The 18571-nt window shown below is 36.5% G+C and overlaps 1 protein-coding gene across 2 annotated transcripts in view; it reads left to right on the top strand.

Moving 5' to 3' along the window:
* Nucleotides 1-6517: 6517 nt before the first annotated feature.
* LOC117326789 (RNA-binding protein 28-like) overlaps nt 6518-18571 on the top strand; it is a 37310-nt gene continuing 25256 nt past the window's right edge. Inside the window, exons 1-7 of one of the 2 annotated variants that reach the window (XM_033883513.1) lie at nt 6518-6673; nt 7107-7152; nt 9467-9672; nt 12706-12823; nt 15613-15746; nt 16293-16393; nt 18038-18113. In XM_033883513.1, coding sequence (XP_033739404.1) covers nt 6532-6673; nt 7107-7152; nt 9467-9672; nt 12706-12823; nt 15613-15746; nt 16293-16393; nt 18038-18113 — 823 coding nt within the window. In that variant the 5' untranslated portion in view covers nt 6518-6531. The remainder of the gene's footprint in view (nt 6674-7106; nt 7153-9466; nt 9673-12705; nt 12824-15612; nt 15747-16292; nt 16394-18037; nt 18114-18571) is intronic. The other variant, XM_033883514.1, reaches the window with a different exon arrangement.

Here is an 18571-nt window from a genome sequence, read left to right on the forward strand (position 1 = left end):
TGCTACATATACCTGATACCTCTTGTTCGACGTCACTGGTTAGCTGATATCAGCTAATTCTGACGCATCTTGTAGGAATAACTAACTGTTATCCGGTTGCGCATCATAAAAACTTGGGTAAAACTTAAAAAAGTACTTTGTGCCAATGTCTATTTAGACGATTTTTTTAAAACATTTAGAGTGGGGGCTTCTACTACTGTACTGGGGAGTAAATTCCACGAATCCACCACTCGTCGACTAAAAATTCCCTGTGTGACTGTCGTTCTGCTCTGTTTTTTATATAGTTTTTTTTAATGTCCTCTGGTATTAGTTTGTGCCATCGTGAAAAAGCATGTTTTTATCCAATATGTCTTTATTGTTTAGTATTTTGTAAACTTCAATGACATCATTGCGGTTTACGTCTGTAGGGACTCTAGTGTTGGTATAGCCCAAGTTTTGTTTAGCCTTTGGTGATATGGCAGATCTTTTATGGAGTGTACTCTTTTTGTGGCTCGTCGTTGGACATTTTCAATGGATATTTGGTCTTTCCTTAGTGATGGTGACCAGACTTGTGTTGCATATTCTAAATTTGGTCGAATCAGGCTTTTATACAGCGATAGAAACATGGTTGTGTTCATGTACAGAAAAGTTCTAAAAATTAGACCCAGAATGCTATTTGATTTACTGACTGTTTGGTTAATGTGTTGACTAAATTTCAATTGGTTGTCAAAGGTCACCCCTAGGTCTTTTTCTTTTGCTACTTTCTCAATTTTATTGCTAGGAGGAAAGTGGTATGTGGGGTACTGGGCTTGGTGTCCAATGTTTAGGTGCGTACATTTTTTTTTTATTTAAGGACATTTTCCAGTCTATGGTCCATTGTACTATGTTGTTAATGTCTGATTGGAGTTCTGGTGATGCTGTTGTATTTTTGTTGTTTCTAAATTCATTACACTATGATGGACTACATCTGGGAGGTCATTAATGTATATTAAAAACAGAACAGGGCCCAGTACACTACCTTGGGGCACACCACTAGTTACATCTACCAGACTGGACATTTCCCCTTGAATGATTACACGTTGTTTTAGTCCTGTGAGGAAGTCCTGTAGCCACATTAGTACATTCCCAGTGATCCCATAGCCTTGTAGTTTTTTTTCAGCAGACGTTTGTGTGGGACTTTGTCGAATACTTTGCTGAAATCCAGATATATAGTATCGACGTTTTCTCCTTTATCCACTGCATCAGCCCAGTGTTCCAGTACCTCAAGTAGGTTTGTAGTACATGATTTGCCAGTTCTGAAACCGTGTTGGTGATCTGTGAACAAGTTGTTACTGTCCATATGTTTTACTATTTCACCACGTACAATTCGTTGAAGTAGTTTACCTGGGATAGATGTTAGGCTAATGGGCCGGTAGTTTTCTACTTTATGATGGTTACCATTTTTGAAGATTGGTGTTACGTTTGCTATTCGCCAGCTGTAAGGGATCACTCCTTCTTCCATAGAATTTTTGAATATGTATTCCAATGGTTCTAATATTTGGTTAGTGGTTTCTAATAGCAACTTAGGATGAAAGATGTCAGGCCCTGGTGATTTGTTTGGATTCAGTTTTTTTACGGCCTTTTTAATTTTTTCTTTGTTGATGTCAATATTGGATAGTGCAATTTAAAATAAGTCAATTCGCTGATGATACAACATTGTTTTTAAATGGTGATGACAGCTCGCTTAGGGCAGCTCTTTCGATACTAAATCAATATGCCAAATTTTCTGGCCTTAGGCCAAATATTGAAAAGACTAATGCAATGTGGATTGGTAGAAAGAAAGGATCAGACGATACAATTTGCAGCGAAATGAAGTTTAACTGGACGAAGGGTCCAATAAAGGTTCTTGGAATTGTCTTCAGTCCAGAACTTGAGGATATGATGGAACTTAATTATCTCCGAAAAATTGACGAAATAGAAGCTTTCCTCAATAATTGGTCTAAACGATATCTGACTGTATTGGGTGGAATAACAGTTATTAAGTCATTGGCTATTTCCAAGCTTGTCCATTTATTCATGAGCTTACCTTCTCCAAGTAATCAATATCTGTCGAGACTTAACAAAATAATTTTTTCATACCTTTGGGGTAATTCAACCGATAGAATTTCAAGAAAACAAGTTATACAGAGTAAAGAGAAGGGGGGATTGGAAATGCTCCATTTAGAGTCATTTCTTAAATCTTTAAAACTCGGTTGGATAAGAAGATTTATCAAAAGTCCGGCAAGTACATGGGCACATGTCCTTTTGGAGGATCATGAGCATGAAGTCGAACTCCATTTTTCTAATGCAGGTGATGAGTTTTATAAGCTGATGTAAAAAGAACAAGTAATTTATTTTGGAAGGAAATTTTCCTTGTGCTTTCGGAGATAAAAAAAAAATTTCCACCTCAAGACAAATATATATTAACCGAACCGCTATGGTTCAACTCTCTGTTTACCATTGATAAAAGAACTGTTTACTGGAAAGAATGGTATGAGAAAGGAATAATAACAGTTCAAGATATGATAGACAAAGATGGAGAAATATATTCCTATCCCAAATTTTGTCAATTTTATCAATTTCAGCCCCCTTTCACATCATTTGAAGGTCTAAAAAAGGCATTAATTAAATCTTTTCCAAGGTTAAAAGAAAAAATCAATATGAACAATTACCCCACATTTCCATTTTTCTTAGAAAGCATCGTCTCAGACGTACCTGGAAAAAGAATAATATACAAAACATTAATTCAAAGATATGATTCATCAATTAATAACTCTTACAAGGTAAAGTGGGCCCAGGATTTGGGACTTGAAGAGGACGATGAGTACTGGTGGGAAAAAACTCACAGAAATATCTTTAAACAAACATATGATACAAAATTAAGGTGGCTACAATATCGTCTGATCCATCGAATTTTGCCAACGAATATTTTTCTATTTAGAATTAAAGTATTGGATTCTCCCCTTTGTACATTTTGCAGGGAAGAAAATGAAACATATGTACATTTGTTTTATGAATGTTCAAGGATAGTCAAACTTCGTAAGGAGTTTGAGAAATGGATTCTGGAGAAAACCTTTTTCAGCTTTAGTTTATCACCAGTACCAATACTGCTTGGTCTGAATGGTCGCCACAACACTATAAGTAATTTGATGTCATTACTGTTCAAACAATATGTATATCATTGTAGAATTAAGAAAATTTATGTGTGCTTTGAAGTGTTTAAATCTCATGTATGTCAGTACTATGAGATTGAAAATATTATGTATAAATCAAGAAATGAATATGTTAAATTCCTTACAAGATGGGGAGGATGGCATGCTTTATTTGAAAAGGAAAAATAGAATGTAATTTAAATAAATTCTAGACTCCTTATACTATTCCTTACAATTTTTCAGACCTGTATGGTTGAAATTGGTCTTGTAGATTACATGTTTGTCTACTTGTTATTTGTATACAATATCTATATAATAGCATCATAATCTTAAATAGTCTGAATAATATAGATATTGTAATGTATGTGTTGTGTATTTGTATGTATGTATAAGAAAATCAATAAAAAATTTGAAATGTAAAAAAAAAAAATATTGGATAGTGCAGTCTGGTGCACAGGCGCTTGCATAGAAAATATGATTTTCAATTTTTATTTATTTTTTTTATATGACAGTGGTATGTGTAATCTGTGAGCTTAACAGATTACACATACCACTGTCATATAAAAAAAAATTGAAAATCATATTTTCTATGCAAGCGCCTGTGGTCTGGTGTGGTCTCACTGGGAAGTACGGTGAATCATCGTCATCTGGTTTGTTAAATACAGTACCGAAATAGTTGTTTAGTTCTTCAGCAGTTTCTTGGTGGGAATTGGTGATATTACCGTCAGTTTTTGCCACGTTGGTTACAGACATACCTGTTCGAGTTGTTTCTTTTACGTACTTCCAGAATAGCTTGCTGTTGTTATTAATGTTTTCTGCTAATGTGTTTTCGTGCTGATAGTGAGAATTCCGGATCTTGTTGGTTGCGACGTTCCTAGCTAGTTTGTAGGAATTGAAATTCTCATTCTTCTTACAGTGGAGATATTTTTTCCATTTTTGTATTTTTAATCGGATGGATTTTTGGGCCTCTGTATTTAAATGGGACTTCCGTCTGGATTTGTTCGGAGATGTCTTCTTCATGGTTTCAAGAAAGACATTCCAAGTCTGATCCGGTGACTTGTCTTCAAATATTATAGGCCAGTTTATTTTGTCTAATTCTTCACGTAAAGAGTCGTATTGTCCCTTAAAGTAGTTTCTTTTTTCACAATGTGTTGTTGGTATTTGACGTGCAATGATAAAGTTAAAATTAATTACAATGTGGTCGCTCTTCCCAATTCCTGGTAGGTAATTGATATCTTCGACCATTCCTTCCTCGTTTGTAAAAATGAGATCTAGTAAAGACGGTTGTTGATTTTGTCTATATCTCGTAGGTTGTAGTACGTGTTGATACAGGAAGGTATCCCTGATACATTCCAAAAATCTAGTTGATATGTGTGTCTCTGATGTGGTTGTTGTCCAATTTGACCAATTTATTTCGCACAAGTTGAAATCTCCCGCTACCAAGACATGACTCGCTTTTATTGAGGAAAATTCTGACATGAGGTTTAGTAGTTTTTGAGAGTTGTCGTTAGACGCGTTGGGGCTACGGTAGATATTAAGAATCAACATGTTATCTCCGTTTTTGAATTTTAGGTTATAAACGATGTATTCTTCAAAGGATGATTTGAGTTGAATTTCGTCAATGGTTATGTCCAAGTTTTCCGAAATGTAAATAGCAACGCCTCACCCCTTATCCTTTCCTAGGAAGGTCCTGTATCCCGCCATGTCGTAGAAGGCACTGTTAGCGGGGACAGTCCTAAATTTCTGGTGTATTTCAGTTAAAATTAGTATATCGGGTGACTTTTCCTGTATCAGTACTTTTAATTCTTCTTTCTTTACAGTGGTCAGAGTATCAACATTTGAATAAAATACGAGGAGGTTCTTTTGTAAATTGCTGTCATTTTGGTTAAAACTGGTATCCTATTGGTTGTTATCGATGGACACCTTTGGGTTTCTAAACAATTGTGACTGTGGGATACCTCCAATAACAGTTTGGTCGGGGTCTCCGTCTGTAATGAATGTGTCCATGTCGTAATAGTCAGCGGAGGCATTGACACATGTTATATATGGCCCGTTATAAAAGAAATGGTTTCGGTAGCACTTGTTATTAACTAATTCACAAATATAACTCAGAGAGTTTATTCAGCACTTTCATTTTTGTTGTCTAATTCGCATTAATTGCAGGCACGTGTTCACGTTTGTTTCTATATATTTCCTATATGGCGGCTCCGATCGTGTTCAATCTGTGACGTCACAGGTCAGAGGTCACCAAAACGAGGTAACTTCAGGTGTGTTTTCGAGAAAAATCGCAATTACTCGGTAATGGGTCGGCCGATTTTGATGCGGTTTTCGGCATTCGTGTTTTTTGACTAAACCGAATAATATATTTAACTAAATAATTTCGTTCAGGGTACACTTTAACATTAACACTTGTATTTGTAATTTCATAATTTTCTTCTATAAAGTTACCTGCTAATCAGTATCAGAGACATATATCAATATATCATATACACATGTGGATCATGTGGACCTTAAGCCAAAGTTTTTTTTACAGTTCACGCTAACATTTTTTTTGCAATATTGTTTAAAAACAAAATTTTGGGGTACGTTTTGATCAGCATTTAAGTGTTTCCCTATTGCATAATGAAAATGATTAATTGTTCTTTACCTTAAAATGTAGAACTGATGGGGATTTTACCTCTTCTTGTAATTTAAGAAAATCAGCATATAAACTAACTTTATTGTGAAGAAAAATGAATATAAAAATGAAATATTTTTTATTATTCGCCAAAAAAACTATAGTTTTTTTTAAAAACATCCACAGGTAGATATTATATATGGGTAGTGTTAGATGCTAATTACAGGTAGGTAAGGCAGAGGAGCCTGGCACAGCATGCTATAAATGGACCCCTAGGGGTAATTGGGGACTTGACAAAACTTTAGCCAGGCGTTATATATAGGTTAGGTGTTATGGAGGTCCATAAGGTGGTGGTGAGGTGGGGTTTGGACCTTGGGGCCCAGGTGGCCATGATGACAGGCATGTCCTGAGAGTACCAATTATACATACAGGTACATGTACATAACTTGTTGTGTAGATTTTGTCTCTTGCAGAACATAAATGAGAATATACGAAACTCGTGATTCTTGATTATGTACTATGAAATGATTTCATGGTTGAATTAACAGATATTAGTGAAGTAACAATACATTGAATTTAAAAAGATTTTTGTCTGGTAAAATAATGAAAATTAAAACATATGTATATACCTATACAGTGTACTTGAGAAAAAAAATCTTCAAACAGTCATCAAGAGACGTATACAAAGCACTAACATCACGGATTTAGATCCGTCTATCTCTCCAGATATTATCTTTACAACTTGTATTTCCGGTGCCTTCCAAAATGGCGGCCGCAACAACACATGCTTGGAAGAGCAAAACGTTGTTTTTGAGAAATCTGCCATTTTCAACTACAAATGAAAAACTTGAGGAGATTTTCGGTGATATTGGACCTCTAAAGACGTGTTTTGTCGTTAAACCAAAAGGTATTGTTATGCAAGCATGTTAGTTCGCTCTGTTGATCTCGTTACGATCAGCTGGGCTACTGTAGTGGTCTAAGCCACGTGCACGTGAAAAGTTGTCACAGATTTGCCTCGTCTGTCGACATACTAGTTATATTATCACATGGTCGAGGGTTTAAAAGGCGATACTTATCAATAGGAAACTTGAAATCACTTAAACTTTCATACACAGAGTAATGAGAGTATGCATACTGTTGTTGATGATACATTTAAAAAGTACAAAAACAGAACAAAAACAATCCCAAGTTACTTTCCTAAGTCTAGTTCCGTAGATAAAAGCAACGATCAATGGTCAATTAATCTATATACTAGTACGTTGTAGTACCCGTTTCCGATGTTAATACAACAGTAATGTTAATCTTTTGTCGGGTTATTATTTGTCTCTTATCTTTTTCAGGTGCAGAAAAAAGCAGAGGGTTTGGTTATGTGGCATATTCTATGTTGTAAGTTAACTCGACTTTCATATCAATTCAATAGAGTCTGAATAAAAATAGTTTTCACAATATAAAGAACAACATTAATTAATGTTATTGAAAAAATCACCCTCAAATTGACAGTCTAGTCTAGATATTTCAAAATACAAAATAGTCACCATTGGATGTACATGTCATATTTATAAAATTTACACTCATTTATATTGTTGAAGTATACAGGTATTACAGTATGAAGGTATAAGCCCAGGGGCTTGTCTGGTCTTATATTAAATAAAAATAGCCACAAATACCTTTATAGACAAGGGCACAATCGATCGCCATGGAAATTCTGACCTATTTTTTTCCAACTTCTGGTGTTTTTTTCCATACAAAATTTTCACATACATATACATAATTTTACAGCCGATCACCTCCGAAGACTTTAATCTTTCATACACTTTTTATAAATGTGTCATTGATTGTAGCGAATCAAAGTTCTACAAGTTAGAAGGCTCATCAGCTAGCCTGTAGTGTTACGACTGTAAATACTTCCCTGTTTGTCAATGTCAATTCAGAGTTGGAATGATTTTGTCCGTACCCTACATACTGTTACAAACGCTGTGTGTGCCAGGATTTGGATAAATTAGAAAGAGGCTTCTCGTTCAGAGCAAGACTTCCTTTTCTGACAGGGTATAAAAGGCAGAGAAAAGAACTATTCATGGGTGTGTTGATACGATCAGTTGGCACTACGTATACTAACAGAGGAGGCTTCCAGTGATAGGTGCTAGTATCATAGTCTTGGCTCGTGTGTCACTCTTTTCGATCTGTGCAGGGTTTGGCGAGTGGCACATGAACATATACAGGACTACATGTAGTAGGCTATACACGTGTGTATACCCAACAGTAGGGGTCTTGGCTGGTTTACACCCGCGTATACAGGACGCAGTGCGCGGTTATACAGTGGTCTCCAGGGCAGTTAGTACGACCTGCTCATGCGTAGAACTGTGGTGGCGATTACTAGGGTACACACTAACGTGCGGAAAATAATGCACCAACAATGAAGCATAGCCTTATCCCAGAATCAACCAGGTCGATAGACGGTAAACGTTACATCATTATACTGTAAACGTGTGAATTTATGGGTAATTATGCAGAGTCCTTTTTATACGCCCGACGAAAGACGGGACGTACATTATGTTATGTTGGCGGGCGGGCACATATGGTGTCCGGACCATAACTCCAATACTACTCGACCCAGGCTCTCCATACTTGACACAAATATACATCTTGATGAGCCGGAGTGTCGCATACCAAAATCATGCCCCTTACCCCCGTATTTGTGGAGTTATTCCCCTTTGATGATTTTACTTCGGGCACATATGGTGTTGAGCTCTCCATACTTAACACAAAGAGGTTCTTTTAATGTATATATTCTGTATATAAACATGTGAACTAATTTTTGTGTTGTTGTGTCTAAACCAAGGTTTCCTATATTTGCAACATATATACATCTCATCGTTTAAAGTTGCCCTTCGGTTTCGACTACACACCATTATGTGTATCAATATCTCCTTCCAACTTTCCAACAATGATACTTCATTTTAAAGCATTACAACCTGTGAAACTACCCCCTTCCAAGTGTCAAATATTGCGGCGGGCGTATGTTGTGGCCCTCCAACAGGCCCTTGTTCAATTTGTGGTGGATCAACCGCAAAAATTACCTCCACACATATGGTTTACATATCGAAATCGGGAAATGAACCCCTCTGAAAATAATCACCTTTAAAGTGCCGTAGAAATATATGAAATTTATGTAATGAAATACCAATGTATTAAAAACACTAATCATGCTCATTTACCATGCGACAGAAAAATCATCTCCACCCATTTCCTGAATTAACTCTTTATTGTTGATATTTAAAAATAAAACATTAACTCTGGAACTGTTATTATAAGATACGTACTGCAAGCTTCTCATAGCTGCAGTCATATCAGCCGAGGGGCTCCAAAACGGTGAAGGTCATGCATCCCATACAAGTTTTGAAGAAGCTGGAAATCATGACTGGGTTGTGTAAGGGTTCCTCGCTCCATGTTCCCCACCAGAATCCTCTCTATTCTTGTGTCTCAAACTTCTGTGAAGGAAACCAGCTATATTTGATCATATATCAAGGGTTTATTTCAGAAACACAAAAATTTCAGTGCCCTTTTTGGATACTTCAGTATTATGTAATACTTGTTAACTGTACATTTAAATTGTCATGTTAAAATTACTATATATATTATCATATATATCCATATATATATTGAAATATTTGTAAATAACATTTTGTTTTTTGATGGTTAGGGAGGATGCAGAAAAGGCCAAAAATTCTGTCAAAGCAATAGATGGAAGGAAGATCATGATAACGTTTGCAGAGAGAAAACGGGACAACAGAATGAGAATGGGTACAAACAGAACAGTTCCACCTGTCAAAGAGGAAGTGAAAGAGGAAGATAAGGAGGAACAAAGCTCTGATAATGAAGAGAGGGAAGAGGAAGATGGCAAAAAAGGTGACCAGAATCAGAAAAAAAAAGACCATTTTAATTCCTCGTTAGCTGTACATATCATGACCATACATCAGACTGATAATTTTATTAGCTCACCTGGTCCGAAGGACCAAGGTGAGCTTATGCCATACCGTGGCGTCCGTCGTCCGTCCGTCCGTCCGTCAACAATTGACTTCTTCTTCATAACCGCTGATCAGAATTTGATCAAATTTGGTCAGAAGCATCCCTATGGGTAGGGGACTCAAAATTGTACAAATGATGGGGCTGGCCCCCCAGGGGCCTGAGGGGCGGGGCCAAAAGGGGTCAATTTTGCTATATTGATATGAACGACTTCTTCTCTGAAACCGAGCAATGGATATCGCTCATATTTGCCTGGTAGCATCACTATGGGGTGAGGATTCAAAATTGTACAAATGATGGGGCTGGCCCCCCAGGGGCCTGAGGGGCGGGGCCAAAAGGGGTCAATTTGGCTATATTGATATAAACGACTTCTTTTCTGAAACTGAGCAATGGATATCGCTCATATTTGCCTGGTAGCATCACTATGGGGTGAGGATTTAAAATTGTACAAATGATGGGGCTGGCCCCCCAGGGGCCTGAGGGGCGGGGCCAAAACGGGTAAATTGGTCTATATTGATATAAACGACTTCTTTTCTGAAACCGAGCAATGGATATCGCTCATATTTGCCTGGTAGCATCACTATGGGGTGAGGATTCAAAAGTGTACAAATGATGGGGCTGGCCCCCCCAGGGGCCTGAGGGGCGGGGCCAAATGTGGTCAATTTGGCTATATTGATATAAACGACTTCTTCTCTGAAACCAAGCAATGGATATCGCTCATATTTGCCTGGTATCATCACTATGGATAGGGGATTCAAAATTGTACAAATGATGGGGCTGTTCCCCCAGGGGCCTGAGGGGCGGGGCCAAAAGGGGTCTATTTGGCTAAATTGATTTAAACAAATTATTCTCTGAAACTTAGCAATGGTTTGACTGGTAGCATCCTATAGCGGTAGGGATTCAAAATTGTATAAAGGAAGGAGCTGACCCCCCAGGGGGCAGAGGGCAGGATAAAAAGGGGTCAATTAATCTAAACAAGATCTTCTCTGAAACTAAGCAATGGATATCACTCACATTTGTGTGGTAGCATCCCTATGGGGTCGCGCCAAAAGTCAATTTCATTTCATGGATTAATGCACTTTATGGCATTTTTAGCATTAAAATAAAACCAATGTACATGTACCCATATAAAATGCTTATGATATATATTGACATAGCAATACCAGCGACAAATATACTTAAGCATCATTCTTATTTCATATCTCATGAAACCAGGTTAGCGATACAGGCCCTCTGGGCCTCTTGTTTTTTTTAGCTAGAAATAAGCCCATACTTGTTAATAAGCCCATACTTGGTAATAAGCTCATACTTTTTAATAAGCTCATACTTGGTAATAAGTCCATACTTGGTAATAAGCCCATACTTTGTAATAAGCCTTGGTACTTGGTAATAAGTCTTGGTACTTGGTAATAAGCCTTGGTACTTGGTAATAAGCCTTGGTACTTGGTAATAAGCCTTGGTACTTGGTAATAAGTCCATACTTGGTAATAAGCCCATACTTAGTAATAAGCCTTGGTACTTGGTAATAAGCCCATTTTATTGCAGTTCAGTAAAATGCTAAGAGTGCTTTTCCATTTTCCTGCAGTCATCCCGTCGTCTTTGCTAGTCTTACTCTGTGTTGTTCTCCTGGGATTATTAAAGAATAAATGTGGCAAAGAAATCAAAGGGATATCCTTATCTCTTACCCTGGACAGGGATATCCTTATCTTACCCTGGACAGGGATATCCTTATCTTACCCCAGACAGGGATATCCTTATATCTTACCCCAGACAGGGATATCCTTATATCTTACCCCAGACAGGGATATCCTTATCTCTTACCACAGACAGGGATATCCTTATCTCTTACCCTGGACAGCGATATCCTTATCTTACCCTGGACAGGGATATCCTTATATCTTACCCCAGACAGGGATATCTTTATCTCTTACCCAAGACAGGGATATCCTTATCTCTTACCCTGGACAGCGATATCCTTATATCTTACCCCGGACAGGGATATCCTTATCTCTTACCCTGGACAGGGATATCCTTATATCTTACCCCGGACAGGGATATCCTTATCTCTTACCCTGGACAGGGATATCCTTATCTCTTACCCTGGACAGGGATATCCTTATCTCTTACCCCGGACAGGGATATCCTTTTCTTACCCCAGACAGGGATATCCTTATCTTACCCCAGACAGGGATATCCTTATCTTACCCCAGACAGGGATATCCTTATCTTACTCCGGACAGGGATATCCTTATATCTTACCCCGGACAGGGATATCCTTATCTCTTACCCCAGACAGGGATATCCTTATCTCTTACCCCGGACAGGGATATCGTTATGTCTTACCCCGGACAGGAATATCCTTATCTCTTACCCCAGACAGGGATATCCTTATCTCTTACCCCGGACAGGGATATCCTTATATCTTACCCTGGACAGGGATATCCTTATATCTTACCCCGGACAGGGATATCTTTATCTCTTACCCCGGACAGGGATATCCTTATCTTACCCCAGACAGGGATATCCTTATCTCTTACCCTGGACAGGGATATCCTTATCTCTTACCCCGGACGGGATATCCTTATCTCTTACCCTGGACAGGGATATCCTTATCTCTTACCCTGGACAGGGATATCCTTATCTTACCCCGGACAGGGATATCCTTATCTCTTACCCCGGACAGGGATATCCTTATCTCTTACCCCGGACGGGATATCCTTATCTCTTACCCCGGACAGGGATATCCTTATCTCTTACCCCGGACAGGGATATCCTTATCTCTTACCCCGGACAGGGATATCCTCATCTCTTACCCATGCTAATATTAATGTGGTACATATAACAGGTACAAAAGATTGAAGTCTTACGAAATTCCTGTTGAAACCTGAACATATTTTTCATTGTGTTGTTGTGCAGGGAAACTTGATGGGAAGGATAAACAGCAGATAAAATACCAGTGGTCTAAAACTTTACAAGTTTCTGGCTGGAAGGACCATTTCTCACAGGAGGATATTCACAAGTACATAACTAAAATGTGAGTTTATAGATCTCATAGGCCAAAGTAACTAAAATGTGAGTTTATAGATCTCATCAGGCCAAGATAACTAAAATGTGAGTTTATAGATCTCATCAGGCCAAGATAACTAAAATGTGAGTTTATAGATCTCATCAGGCCAAGATAACTAAAATGTGAGTTTATAGATCTCATCAGGCCAAGATAACTAAAATGTGAGTTTATAGATCTCATCAGGCCAAGATAACTAAAATGTGAGTTTATAGATCTCATCAGGCCAAAATAACTAAAATGTGAGTTTATAGATCTCATCAGGCCAAAATAACTAAAATGTGAGTTTATAGATCTCATCAGGCCAAGATAACTAAAATGTGAGTTTATAGATCTCATCAGGCCAAAATAACTTAAATGTGAGTTTATAGATCTCATCAGGCCAAAATTAGCTTTCTTTATGTAGAAAATGAGGGGGAAACACATTTCTTCTTTCCGATATTTATTCAGACTTCCCTGACAATGGGCCAAGGGTCTTAACTTTCATTTACCCAGGACAATATTTAAAACCAGTCACAAGATCTGTGTCAGTAGGCAATGGCTGGCCCTGTTATACACCCCCGCCAAATACTGGACAATGACCACCACAATAATGAGACAATACATGGACAGATACATTGATGACGTCACACAGGTAGACTGGACATGATGTCACACAGGTAGTCTGGACATGATGTCACACAGGTAGACTGGAAATGACGTCACACAGGTAGACTGGACATAGGTACACAGGTATAACAGGTACACATGTTTAAAATGCAGGTGTCGCAGTGGCCGAGTGGTTAAGGTGTCCCGACACTTTATCACTAGCCCTCCACCTCTAGGTTGCGAGTTCGAAACCTACGTGGGGCAGTTGCCAGGTACTGACCGTAGGCCGGTGGTTTTTCTCCGGGTACTCCGGCTTTCCTCCACCTCCAAAATCCTTACATGACCCTGGCTCTTAATAGGACATTAAACAAAACAAACCAAAGTGTAAAATGCAATATAATTGGCGTCAGGCATGGTTCAACATAATATGACAAAACAGCATTAAAAATAACCCTATTAGGTTTAGAATTCCCTCACCTGAAAACTGAAATCCAGTTGGAAAAGTTCTGGAATATCTAAAAAGAAAAACAAGGTCTGCAGTTGAAAATTCAAAACTCTATTAAGTACAGGTATTTTTTTTTCAATTAGTGACTGTTGACCTAAGAATTTGAAAATTTACAGATAGATGTTTGATTGACATAAAACGGAGGTGGTGCATGGCGGCCCACGGCCGAATATTATTTTATGCATGATATTATGATAGACTTTTACCAAATACATGTCATTTTAGACACTAAAACGAAAATTGGCAAATGCTGTATACGCAGCGCCACCTAACATGATTTCTGTAAAAAATGTGTACCCTCCCTTTTAAATTCAGTATATTTCTCGTACAAAAGTACTTGATAAATTTCATATTGCATTGATAGTCTCATGTGATGTTATATTTTATAAAAACATGTGTGTTTAGTATGAATTTGTATAATAGAAAGTGTAATTACAGCTTTTTTAACAAAATTATCAGTAAAAAAATTACCTTCTTGAAATTTTCTTTTATTTGTTAAGTAGATAAAATGTAATAATCGTTGGAGTACTATCAAATTTTGCTTTTAAAAAACATATTTGCATATTAATCTTGATACACTACCAAAAAAAATCATCAAAAATTACTGGATAACAAAAGATTTTTGCTTACAAAGAAAGGTCATGAAGTAAATTGTATTAAAAACCCAAGGGTTAAAAAGGAGCACCCTGTCTGACACAAGCAGTAAAGTCTGGTTGCATTGTTATTTTTGTTGGATTTTTAGCATTTGCCTCTATTTTTCAGTACTTTCGGTACTTTGATATGTTGTCCAAAATTGGGGGTGTATGCATTTAACATAATAAAATCTTGGCATATCCAGTAATTCACCAAATAAATTTGTTTCATTTAATGTTTATGAATATCCATAGATTATTTCTAACCGGAAATTTTGATAGTACTCCATTAATAACTTTGTGGTATTAGACTTTAAATGAAAAGTTAAAAACAATGATTTTCACAAAGAAGACATCAAATTAGGCTGAAATTTAATTTTAGTGTCACGGAGCATGATGATTCATATACAAAATTAAACCTTAAACAAATGGGGTGAATTTGTTTCACAAATAGGAAATAAAAATGTGTTTTATAATAATTAGTGGTCAAAACATTAGCTTCTTATGCAGTTAGATGGGGAAATAATGAAATCACCAAAAAAAGAATATATACATTGAGGAATGGAAATTAATTCCTCCCACATAATCGGGGATATTATGCTTTTGACAAAAATATGTTTCCGGGAAAAAAATCGCCATGGGCCGATTTAGCCCTCCTATGCACCACCTCCTTTCATATATCTTATATGTATACCTTTATCATATCTTTTCTATTTCATTTAAGGAAATAGAAAAATTATCTTCCTGCAGATTCACATGGCAGTGAGCAAAATATAGATAAATTTGTATTTAGACTGGGTTCATCACCCTATGAAATTGACTAGGGCAAGATTCAATCCTCACATAAATAAAATGTCATATTGGTGAAATGTTTGATTATTGTGACTACGTATATTTGTAAAGCTATATTTTCCAAGATTAAAACAAACACACAAATTAGTAATGGCCTACTAAAGTCACTGGAGTTTTTGTCCAGAATTTCTATATTTAGATATGATTTTATTTAATCATTAATTATCGTGTGTTGTTATTAGAAACGTCAAAAACGTCAGCAAGTTGGAGTTTCCTTTGAGAAACTGTGAACAGCCTACAGCGCTGATGAGGTTCAAATCTATCCGAGACACGAAAGCTGGACAGAGGAAACTAGAGTCAAGTTCTGGCAAAGAAGGTATTTGTTGGTTACATTAAATTATTCATTGTCTAGTTTATGTGAGTGCAATGAAGAATTTTATCAAATCAAAAAGTTTCAACAAATTATATTTTTGTTTTCTTTAATGAATCAAGCTTGTTGTTAACAAGTTAAAACAGTTCAGAAAAGGAAAATATGAAAATCACCCAGATTTAACAATGAAGTAAAAGCATTCAATTTTAAAACCACATAAATTTGTAAACAGTAAATCACTTTTGGGTGGGATTTAAAACATGTACATTAACTCAAATAACGAAATAATACTCAAAATTCTCAATGGTTTGGTCATTCAAATAACGAAATAATACTCAAAAATGTGAATGGTTTGGTCACAGGGATTTCATCTTGTTTGGTGTATAGACATTTCTTTAATCAATATAGTACTACTTTGGGGGCGTACTTTATTTTGTTGGATTTAAAATCTTGATATATTATAGTAAAGGTAAACTTGGAGAGACATTTCATATGCTGAAATTAAACACAGTACATGGTAGATTTGAAATGGTTTTAAATTTGTTACAACAGGTTACACATTGTCTGCCAGATGTCAGAAGGACGACTTCAAAGTTGTTTCCCAGAAAGAATTAAAACAATGTCGAATCATTGTTAGAAACCTATCTTTTAAAGTAAGTATTGGTACTGTATGTACACTCACTATAGAGGACTATATGTCAGTATTGGTACTGTATGTACACTCACTATAGAGGACTATATGTCAGTATTGGTACTGTATGTACACTCACTATAGAGGACTATATGTCAGTATTGGTACTGTATGTACACTCACTATAGAGGACTATATGTCAGTATTGGTACTGTATGTACACTCACTATAGAGGACTATATGTCAGTATTGGTACTGTATGTATACTCATCACTCACTATAGAGGACTATATGTCAGTATTGGTACTGTATGTACACATCACTCACTATAGAGGACTATATGTCAGTATTGGTACTGTATGTACTCATCAATCACTAGTAGAGGACTATATGTCAGTATTGGTACTGTATGTACACTCACTATAGAGGACTATATGTCAGTATTGGTACTGTATGTACACACATCAATCACTATAGAGGACTATATGTCAGTATTGGTACTGTATGTACACTCACTATAGAGGACTATATGTCAGTATTGGTACTGTATGTACACTCATCACTCACTATAGAGGACTATATGTCAGTATTGGTACTGTATGTACACTCACTATAGAGGACTATATGTCAGTATTGGTACTGTATGTACACTCACTATAGAGGACTATATGTCAGTATTGGTACTGTATGTACACACATCACTCACTATAGAGGACTATATGTCAGTATTGGTACTGTATGTACACACATCACTCACTATAGAGGACTATATGTCAGTATTGGTACTGTATGTACACTCATCAATCACTATAGAGGACTATATGTCAGTATTGGTACTGTATGTACACTCACTATAGAGGACTATATGTCAGTATTGGTACTGTATGTACACTCACTATAGAGGACTATATGTCAGTATTGGTACTGTATGTACACACATCACTCACTATAGAGGACTATATGTCAGTATTGGTACTGTATGTACACTCACTATAGAGGACTATATATCTGTATTGGTACTGTATGTATACTCATCACTCACTATAGAGGACTATATGTCAGTATTGGTACTGTATGTACACTCACTATAGAGGACTATATGTCAGTATTGGTACTGTATGTACACTCACTATAGAGCACTATATGTCAGTATTGGTACTGTATGTATACACATCACTCACTATAGAGGACTATATGTCAGTATTGGTACTGTATGTACACTCATCACTCACTATAGAGGACTATATGTCAGTATTGGTACTGTATGTACACTCACTATAGAGGACTATATGTCAGTATTGGTACTGTATGTATACTCATCACTCACTATAGAGGACTATATGTCAGTATTGGTACTGTATGTACACTCACTATAGAGGACTATATGTCAGTATTGGTACTGTATGTACACACATCAATCACTATAGAGGACTATATGTCAGTATTGGTACTGTATGTATACACATCAATGACTCACTTTAGAGGACTAATGTCACAATATTGCCAGCACATTTAGTAGCAAAATTTCAAATTTCCAGGACATTTCATAATGCAGCTCTGAAATTTGAGCACTTTTCAATGTCTGAATGAACCATAAATTGTTAATAAATTTGACTATTTTTAATTTTACAATGAAATTGATTTGATATATTGACATTTCTTTCAGTGTACAGAGGATAAATTGCGTGAATATTTTGAAAAGTTTGGCGACATCACAGAAGTCAAGATTCCTTTAAAGCCAGGTAAAAGTTTAATGTTAGAACATAACAATATAGCATTGATAGCTGTAGTGTAAATTGGTAGGAGTTAGTATTGGCTTACCAATTGATATTTCTTTGTTTTAAGAAAGAAACTTAATAAATGATTTGTTAAAATGTTTTGGGTTAAAACAGGATTCCACCTCTCATGCCCTGGGTGTGAGATGTCCCACTTTAAACAATCTCTTTTGCATGTTTAGAGGAAACAGCTTAAATTCTTAATTTTTCATGTACTATATCTAACTCCCCATCACAAATAGTGTGTGCTGCTTGTTAGGGTATAATTATGCTTCGTAATTTGGTTTAAATATGCTCCTTTATTTGGTAAAGATATGCCCTGAGATTTCGTATAACTATGCTCCGTAATTTGGTATAGATAGGTCCTGTGATTTCGTATAACTATGCTCCGTAATTTGGTATAAATATGTCCTGTGATTTCGTAT

The sequence above is a fragment of the Pecten maximus genome, chromosome 5, assembly GCF_902652985.1.
Source record: "Pecten maximus chromosome 5, xPecMax1.1, whole genome shotgun sequence".
Classification (NCBI taxonomy): domain Eukaryota; kingdom Metazoa; phylum Mollusca; class Bivalvia; order Pectinida; family Pectinidae; genus Pecten; species Pecten maximus.